General features: G+C 36.4%; 1 protein-coding gene across 3 annotated transcripts; it reads left to right on the top strand.

The window, feature by feature from the left end:
* The first annotated feature begins 1,594 nt into the window (after positions 1 to 1,594).
* Positions 1,595 to 5,474, top strand: LOC122055503 (protein ROOT PRIMORDIUM DEFECTIVE 1-like). 3 transcript variants are annotated; one of them, XM_042616980.1, is made up of 4 exons: positions 1,595 to 1,884; positions 1,962 to 3,427; positions 4,396 to 4,563; positions 5,175 to 5,474. In XM_042616980.1, the coding sequence occupies exon 2, from the start codon at positions 2,004 to 2,006 to the stop codon at positions 3,312 to 3,314; it is 1,311 nt and encodes a 436-aa protein (XP_042472914.1). In that variant the 5' UTR covers positions 1,595 to 1,884; positions 1,962 to 2,003; the 3' UTR covers positions 3,315 to 3,427; positions 4,396 to 4,563; positions 5,175 to 5,474. The 3 variants fall into 3 exon arrangements, with proteins under 3 accessions (XP_042472914.1, XP_042472922.1, XP_042472905.1); XM_042616988.1 differs by having other exon boundaries at positions 1,595 to 1,889; positions 4,396 to 4,544; XM_042616971.1 differs by having other exon boundaries at positions 1,595 to 1,889.
* Positions 5,475 to 10,045: the final 4,571 nt, after the last annotated feature.

The raw sequence follows: 10,045 nt of genomic DNA, 5'->3' as shown, positions 1-10,045 counted from the left end.
GAATAACTTTAATAAAGTATATAATAAAAAGGTAATTATGTATATTCACATAAGGATAATTTAGAGAAAATTTTAAGTTCTTTTAATAAAAAAATGTCTCGTATGTTTTTATATAAAATTTAGATATCGCTTTTTATGATTCAATTAATTTAAAAAAATCATTGATCATCACAATAAATCAGAAGACTACAATAATTTGAACTTATAATGTATAATATATATGGCCCTCGTTATCAAAAGAGCCCGTCCTATCACTTAGGTGACGTTTGGTTTAGAAGTTTGGAAATGAGAAAATAAATTCATTCCCAAATTTTGTGTTTAGTTGATGAGAATAAAATTAAAATTTTAGAATAAAATTCAAAAGTTTGAATATTAATGAAACACATCTCCTTAGGTTTTGATGAAAATGAAAATGAGAATTAAGTTTTGAATGAAGATACTTTTAATATATTTGTTTAAATTTTCTTTTATATTACTTTTTCTCTTCTTATTCTTTTCATCATACTGTTTATCCTCATTCTATCAGTATCTTGTCTCGTTTATCATATTTTCTCTCTCCTCAATTCCTTTCATCTTATCCTCTTTCTTCTTATTTTTTCTCATCACACTTTCTCTCTCTTTATTTTCTCTCATCGTACTTTCTCTTTCATCACACTCTCTTTCTTTATTTTTTTCGATCATGCTTTCTCTCTCTTTATCCTCTCTCATCACACTTTCTCTCTCTTTATCCTCTCTTATCATACTTTCTCTCCCATCACACTCTCTTTCCTTATTTTTCTCATTACACTTTCTTTCTGATTGTATTTTCTCTCTCCTCAATCTCTTCCATCACACACTCTCTCATTATTTTTCTCATCACACTTTCTCTCTCTCTCTTCATTCTTTTCCATCACACTTTTTATTTCATCATATTTTCTCTCTCCTCATCATCTCTCATCATGCTCTCTCCCATCACGACCCCACGGGTCATCCAAAAAGGTAAGTGGTGGTATGCTTGCCACATGAGGTCGTGGGGTCGAATCGCGGGGATGTCGGGGCATAAATCTCTAGACTCTGTGTAACTCACCTACCACTACTTGCCTTCTCGGCTGTCGTGATTTACCTCCCTCATGATGGACTGGGGTCGGGTGCGGCGGGGGCACTGGGGACGAGCGATTTCGCCTTTTGCCACATGCTCTCTCCTATCACACTCTCTTTCCTCATTTTCATTCACACTTTCTCTATCTTTATTCTTTTCCATTATATTTTATATGTTATCATACATTCTCTCTCATCATATTTTTCTCTCTCATCTAATTTTTTCTCTTATTTTCTTTGATTTATTTTGCTAAAAAATATTCATGTAACTAAATATTATTTTTAAAAATAATATTCATACTCATACTCATTTTTATTCCATAATATTATGAATTTATTTTAATTCTTAGGAAAAATCAAACGTAACCTAAGAATTTGAAGCTAATGGATTTCGGATGATTATTTTTTACATGGGTTAATTATGGGTACAAGATTTTGAAAATTTGAAAGTTTCGGGGTAACAGTGAAAATCTTCTCTGCGTTAAACCTACTACCCATCTTTTCGCCCATTCCTTTTCTGCGCCGGGCGCAGTCTTCTCCGTCACTGACGAGGGACACTCCACCCACAGCCGCTGGGACCTTCCCTTTCGCCTTCGCGAGCGCCTGCTGCCGTCGCGAGGACTTCCTCCTACGCGCAACCCTCTTTCTTGCGATCTTCGAAGCGACTGAACGCTCCTAGCCGCCCACGCTTATCCATAAAACCCCTAGAAAGTAGTCTTCATCCGTAATCCTTGAAGCTTCACCTGTCGATCGCCGTGCAAATGGAGGAAATTTGTTGCTGACGACTTGAATCGAAATCGTTCTAGGGTGAGGTAAATTGCTCCCCATTTCTTCAACAATTCGAGATTTAGTGTCGTTATATATGTTTTTTTTTGCTGAATTAGGCCGATTCTGAACGCGGTCATAATTCCCTTAACGCAAAAACAATGAGAATGCTTCGAGGTATTGTACTTCAGACATTATCTTCGCCTTCTTTAAGTGAGATCTACAGCTTTGGCCCGTTTAACTACAACATACAAAAACGATGGAAGAAACCAGTAGATTCTGCACAAACCCGTCTGGAGAGCAGAACAATAGATTTTACGTTAGACAAGCTGATGAACCACTTAAAGAAGCTAAGGCAAGCACTGGGAGTTCATGAGTTAATGTCTAAACGTAGGGGTCACTACACGTCTGTCCAGCTGCTCTCGAAATGGAGACATATGAGTGGCTTGAACACGAGTATAGGTGCCTTTCTAAGGAAGTACCCTCACATTTTTGAGGTGTACGTTCACCCAGTTAAGCGAAATCTTTGCTGTAAAACAACACAAAAGATGGTTGACTTGATCACTCAGGAAAGTGTTGTCATCAAAGAAACTGAACAGGATGCTGTTCGGAGATTGAAAAAACTTCTAATGCTGTCCACAAATGGGACTTTACACCTCCATGCATTATGGCTTATACGAGAGGAGTTGGGTTTGCCCGATGATTTCAGGAACTCAGTTATTCCAAACTATCCAGATGATTTTAGAGTTGAAGAACCAGATACCTTGGTACTGATATCCTGGGACTCAAGTTTGGCAGAAGCATCAATTGAGAGATGGAGGGAGAATGAGTATAGGGAAAAATGGTTGAGTGAACATGAAACTAAGTTTGCTTTCCCAATTCAGTTTCCCACAGGCTATAAGATTGAAAAAGGGATGAGAGAAAAGCTAAAGAATTGGCAGATGCTCCCTTACTTGAAACCTTATGAGAAGAAGGATAACCTCAGGGTTGGCAGTGCTACGCGATTTGAAAAGCGTGTTGTCAGTATTCTTCATGAATTTTTAAGCTTGTTGGTGGAGAAACGGCTGGCGGTTGAAAGGCTGGCTCACTTCAGAAGAGACCTTAGTATGGAAGTAAATGTGAGAGAGCTAATTCTTAAACACCCTGGCATATTTTACATCTCCACAAAAGGGAACGCCCAAACCATGTTTCTTAGAGAAGCTTACTGCAAAGGTTCTCTTGTTGACCCCAACCCTATTTATGTAGTAAGAAAGAAAATGCTAGATTTGGTATTGATGGGAAGCAGAAACACTGGACAGGTGCAACAGATGGAGCAGCTTGAAGAAAGACATAACTTGTTAAGCAATGATTCTCTTATAAATGATTGTAATGATGATTGGTTTCTTCCAACCACTGAAGATACTGTCGAAGGACAAATTATTGATAGTCTTGACAGCATTGGCGAGCATTATACTGAGGTAGAGCAGGAGTAATTTAAGGACAAATTATTGATAGTCTTGACAGCATTGGCGAGCATTATACTGAGGTAGAGCAGGAGTAATTTTCCTTTTCAGGAAGTTCCTATGAGTCATACAAAGACCAGAAGGTTTGTTAATTGTCAAGTTTTGAAGGCTCATCTTACCCACACACTATTAATTCATTTTTCTCAAAGCAAGCTTTAACTGTTGGCCTCAGATTATACTTTGCCATTTTATAAGCTAAACCAGCAAATATCTTTTCATTTCTATTGCTTTGTGAATTAGATAGTTTCAGGGTAGAGTTTATGGATACCATGCCCAAGTAGATAAAGTATACTAAAAGTGCATTATCTTCGCCTTAGTTCATTATTTCTATAGATGGTCATCATTTTTTATACAAGTGATCCTTTCATGAAAGCCTAAACAAGTTCTGACAAAACTCATTAAACTTTTTCTTTTTGAATATTGATTGAAAAGTGCAACTAACCAAATGTATTCTCATTGGTTATTTTCTCACATTGTATGGTCTTGAGAATGTAATAGGCAACTCGTTGGGCGATAATTTGCCAGACCCTGGAAAATCCTTGTGTGGACACATGTTCCTTGAGGAATTGGGTGCCACTCTGAACTAACAGTTTCTTGGTTATGCCTTTAATTACCCTTTTAATTGATTTAAATTTAGCTCACTAATCATCAACAAAGATATTTTATCTTTCCGTGAACAGAAGAAATTGATATTGATATAATGATTTTATCAGATGTGAATTTGAGGCTTCTTATAATTGCAAGAATTTATTGCTGGATAGAAGTATTTTTTGTCCAAAGACTCCACTCTTGTGCTTAGTATAAAGAACTATAGCAATTTAGCTTGTATTACACTAAAGTTTAATTTTATGACTTAATAAAAAGCTTACTTTTGATCTGCAAAGTGTAGAATGTATTAAATTAGTCAGCTTTCCCAAGTAGAATTATCATCATATATACAAGAAATGCGGTAGAGAAGATTGTTATTCTTCATTAGTCTGCCTTCCTAAGTAGAATTAGTATCATATAAATAAACAATGAGGCAAGAAAGATTGTTTTCTATATCTAACAGTGGAGGGATAGCATGCACCATCGAGGAACACCCAACAACTCAGCTGCAAGAAGAGGTACAATGTGGAAGTAGAGGGAGAGAGCTCAAAGACAGTCAACACAAGACAGCAACAGTAGCTCACTGATAACTCCTGGAGCAGGAACTAGTTGGTACTCATCTTTTACTGAGGTAGTCCAGCAATCTCCACCCATTTCTTTGAAATCGTCTAGCTCTTATTTGCTAAAATCTTCTGATATTAGAAATATAGAAAAGAAAAATTCTGTTCTGAGAGCTGGGTGCATAGCATGTTTAAGTAGATGTCATCATGCTAGAAAATGTCCTAAGCCCATGAGATGCTACCTCTGCTTGACGTCTGGTCAGAAATATAACGAATGCTATCTCCATGAGTTCCTGAATCAAGCAACATGCTTGCCTGAACAAATGGAAGTTCAGAACCATAGGTAGTTCCTCGAACAAGATTTTTTTGTAATCATGAGTTAGTAGAATTCCAGTATATTACCCCTTGCTCATATGGGCTCTTCAGTGTGCGTTCATGGAATTGGTATGACGAGTGTCTTCATCAATTTGATAAATTCTATGCTATAGTGAGACTGCTGGTAGTTTTTTTTTTCCTGCCTTTAATACTTTTAAACTACTTACAAGTTCTTGGGGTGTTTGTATTGATTGGAATAATAATCTGGATGATTCACTCTCATTCCAGAAACTTATCATTCAATGTAATGAAGATGAGGCTATTCCAAGCACAATCAACTTACAAGTAAATGATTTTAATTTTACAGACAGGATGGAATTCCTTGCTACAGATCACAAGCCTTCAGAGAACCAGCTGTGCTAATTGGAAAAGATCAAACTGACAAGAAGTCTTTCTTGGGGCAGATGTTTTCCTTGGCAAAATTGATAATCAACCTAGATGGCATTCCGAGAACAGTGAGACTAAAATGAACGTTGGGCAAAAGTTAAAAGTGCTCCCTTATTATTTTTTTTAAAAGGTTTTTTTTTCTGTGGTAGTTTTTTATAATGTGTTAAAATAAATTTTTATTGGGTTAATTCTCAATCTAGTTCCTCGTTATTTAACGTGATGCTGATTTCGTCCCTAATTTTTCAATTGACCAATTTTAATCCTCCAATTTTCAAACGTTTTCTCAAATTGATCTTTCCGTCTAAATCCCCGTTAAAATAAACAGGAAGACTTGTTTAACCGGTGGAAGTGACCTATGTCTTGCTGGACAATTCCTAATTTAGTCCCTCATTATTTGACGTAGTCTCGATTTCGTCCAAGGATAGTTTTAAAATGGAGGTCGTCTGCTACTCGGCGCAGCTCCAGCTATCGGACTTTATGTCGACGCTTGCGAAGCGGGCGAGGGTGGAGGTGACGATGAGGGAGATGGGATTGGCAGTCGCCATGGACACTAGAATCGGCGGGTGGCACGTCAAAGGCATCAGCGGCGACTCGTCAGCATCTGCGTCAAGCTTCTCACCCGGCCGCCGCTCCTCTTCCTCGACGAGCCCACCAGCGGCCTCGACAGCGTCGCCGCCTATCATGTCGTCCACTGGACCACGCGCCTCACCCGCCGCGAGAGGATGACGGTTGTCGTCGCCGTCCACCAGCTCGACAGCGAGGTGTTCGACCTCTTCGATCGCCTCTTCCTCCTCGCCTATGGCAGCACCGTTTTCTTCAGCCCTGCTTCGGTGGCTGCCCAGGTACCAACTCAATCTCAAAGCTCAATTAAGACTTGAATTCTCTCTTTCGACCTATGGAAATTCAGCCTTGCTCAAACTTTTCTCCAGTTCTTTGCTTCCAACGGTTTCGCCTGCCCTTCTCTATGCAATCCTTCTGATCATTTTCTCATAACAATCAACAAAGACTTCGATACGGTCAGTGCTTCTTCTTCGCAGCTTATAAACCAACAAAGGAAACAAGTTTCTAAATCTCGAACTCAATCAATGTAAGGATTAGGGAAATAGCGTAAGAATAAAAGCAACTGATCATTTCCACCGGTTAAATAAGTCTTCCCGTCTATTTTAACAGGAATTTGAACGGAAGGATTGATTTGGGAAAACGTTCAAAAATTGGAGGATTAAATTTGAATAATTGAAAAATTAGGGACGAAATCGGTACTACGTCAAATAATGAGGGACTAAATTAGGAATTATCCAGGTCACTTCCACCGGTTAAACAAGTCTTCCCGTTTATTTTAACGGGGATTTAGACGGAAGGATCAATTTGGGAAAACGTTCGAAAATTGGAGGATTAAATTTGGTCAATTGAAAAATTAGGGACGAAATCAACACCATGTTAAATAACGAGGGACTAAATTGAGAATTAACCCAATTTTTATTTATAATTAAAAACATAGAGAGCTTTTTCATATAAAGATTTCTTTACTAATTTGGTTAAAGTTATTAAAATTATTTTAAAATGGTTAAAATATTTTAAAATTATTATAATAGCTATTAAGTTTGATCATTTTGAAGTAATTTTAATTTTTAAAGAATTTTTTTATATATAAAAGTGGTTTATAGTATGTTTGATTAAATTGAAACAGTAGTTTTAATATATTATAGATAGAATAAAAATATTTCCGAGATGAGATGTGATTTTTGCATTATGAATTTTGTAGATGAGGAAGACAATTGAGTCAACCATTGAAGTTGCTTGGCGTTCCGCCGTGTGGACGAACCAAAACTATCACATTGGTAGAGAACACAGCCATTGCCGGGGTGAGGAAGGTTATATGTATAGATGTGTACAGTTAGGGATGATAATTTTCTCGGTAGGATATGATATTCAACGAGAATGAAAAAACAATATGGAGAGACTTTTTTTAATCTGATTAAATAAAATAATGACTATGGGTAATTAGGTATAGAGGCGGATTAAGTAGAGTCTTATTCATATCCTATTTGAATACCTGATTAAATATAATTGATATGTATTTTTTTTCTTTTTTTTCAGTTTTGTAAACTTTGGGTTTAGCCCTTTACCCTCTGTTTGGATGGGGTGAGGTAAGATTCATTAATGGAAGGGGATGGAAGGGGAAGGGAGGGAAAGTAATATATTTATCTTGTCCTTGTTTGAAAGGGAGGGAAAGTTCAAAGGGATGGAAATGAAGGTTAAATATATAAATTTATAAAAATATCCTCTTATTTTTTTAATAAATCTGCATGTGAAAATATAAATAAGGATAAAATTGGAATAATTTTTCCTTACCCTTCCTTACACCCCAATTTGGGGTGTAAGGAATTTCGCTGATTCCCGAGCATGCAAGGGGAAGCTTTACCCTTCTCTCCTCTTCCCTTTCATGGCTCACTCTCTCCCAAACAAGTGTAAAAACTTTTTTTACCCATGTTTATCTTTCCCTTCTTTTTACTCACCTCCTCCCAAACAGAGGGTTAGGATTATGGGTTTAGGAATTAGGAGGATTATGGGTTTAGGAATTAGGAGTTAGGTTATAATATTTAAGTAAAAAAAAAACATTAAATGCCAAACACAGGAATAAGAAGCAAGCTCACCTTCCTTTTTGATCATTTTGTTAGAGGGGGATGTATAAAGTGGACAAAGAAAGGAGACGGATTCCAATCGAAAAGATGGGTTCTCGTCTCGAAAAAGAAAGCAGAATCTTGAAAACACTCATATTAACCCCTTCGTAGAGCCAGCCATGTGTATTGTAAGTGATCCAAACTTGCCCGGAGCGAGCCCCCCGACTAGGAGAGGAGATCCTCTAGACATTTTTTGTGATCCAAATAATATTCCCTTTGCCTATATTGGTGGGGATGCATGATCCTCATTTGTACTTGCCCAACTAGAGGTAAGTTCAGTTGATGAGCCGTATGATGGGTATATATATATATATATATTTATTTTTGTTGAATCATAATAATTGAACGATTGTTAAATGAAATAAAGGCAATTATTAGTATAAAAAATATATGATGATTGATATATGTATGTGGATGAATATCTAATTTCTGATAGGTATGAGCATGAAATTTGAAAGTTGGATGGAGATGAGAATGAATTTAATAATGAATATAATAAATAAAGATGGAAATATAAAATCCAACCTATTGTCATTCATATATACAATCATAAAAACATCAATTTTCTCTACGGACATGTGTCTTTGGAAAAAAATTACTTTCATTTGACAGACGATTATAAACTGACCTTATGATTTATCTCTTTATTAGTATTCAAAAATGCACCATAGGTGGTTGCCTAGGCATTGCCTAAGCGCTCGGCGGCCAACACTCGCACGAAAAGGTGCTAGGCGTCAAACCTAGGCGGCCTAGCCGCCTAGGCAACGTTGGGCATCGCTGGACATCGTCATGGTATTTAAGAATTTTTTTATATTTTTTTTCAATTTAAAGCCCTAAATGGCTAAACTCTGTTTGATCTCACAGTTTCGATTGCCGCGGCTGCCTCTCGTCTCCTCCGGAAGAGCTGTAAGTTTTTAAATTTATTTTATATTTTTAAGCAATTTTTTTCACCTCCTGCGACCTTTTGGCGTCGCGAGACTCATCTGGGGTTGTTGGACGAGTCGTCGAAAGTTTCCCGCGATATCGGACGCTTCGCCGAAGGCTCCAGAAGCATCGGGGATGCGTCCAGCGCAGTGTCATGTTGGCGCTGAACGTGTCCCTGACGCTTCTGTATCTGTCGGAAGCCTCCGGCGAAGCGTCCGGTGCCATCGGAAGCTTCCGGCAACTCGTCCGACAACGCCAGATGCATCTAGGAATGCACTGTGCGACCCGTTGCCACCACCATGTCGCGTCACATTCAGCACTTGATTTTTTTAAAATTTATTTATTATTTGTTTAATTTATATATTATTTATTTAATTCAACAATTTCTCACTCAAATAGGATAATTTGAATAGACTTGTATACCCTCTAATCAAATTTTCCCAATAAATTATATATAAAAAATATTTAAAATTAAAATCTTTTTTAAACTTTATTAAGTTATTTATATTCTAATAATATTATATTTTAAATTTAAAATTTTTAATAAATATTATTAATTGATTTATATTCTGATATTTTAAAAAAAAAATAAAAAATTCTAATTAATCTTATTAATTCATATAAATTATATTTATATTCATTATTTTATATTTAAAATGTTAAAAAATTAATAAATTTTATTAATTATTTAATTCATATAAATTACATTTATATACTAATAATATTTTTTACTGATTTATATTAATAATTTTTACTGATTTATATCCTATAAATTTATTTTTAAATTACTTTTCAAGTTATCACAATTACAATAGCGAGCAATCCATCTTCGACGGCATCTATCACTCAACCTAAATCTGGGATTCTTAGGAGAAAATCAAATGACATTGAATGAGTGTTTGGGATATTGATTGATCCAAGAAGCTCGATAAAATTAAAACTAAGTTGTGTAAAAAAAGGATGTCGGGGGTAGTGTATAGGATCCTTTGTGCCCGCTAGAGGGGAGTGAATAGCGGTTCATCGCGCTTGCGTCAGTTTGCTTCATCTTGATGATGATATGCAGTGGAAATAATGTACAAGATTCACACAACGCTAACAAGTAGATTCATTTAGTATCCGCCTCAAGAAGAAGTGACTAATCCAAGGATCCACACATGACACACTATCTCCGCTATGAAAACCTCCT

Source organism: Zingiber officinale, chromosome 1B (genome assembly GCF_018446385.1).
Source record: "Zingiber officinale cultivar Zhangliang chromosome 1B, Zo_v1.1, whole genome shotgun sequence".
NCBI lineage: Eukaryota > Viridiplantae > Streptophyta > Magnoliopsida > Zingiberales > Zingiberaceae > Zingiber > Zingiber officinale.
This window is presented reverse-complemented; position numbering and strand designations above follow the sequence as displayed.

Coding starts and splice junctions, on each gene's coding strand:
- LOC122055503 (XM_042616980.1), top strand. CDS start 2,004: ATGAGAATGCTTCGAGGTATTGTACTTCAGACATTATCTTCGCCTTCT.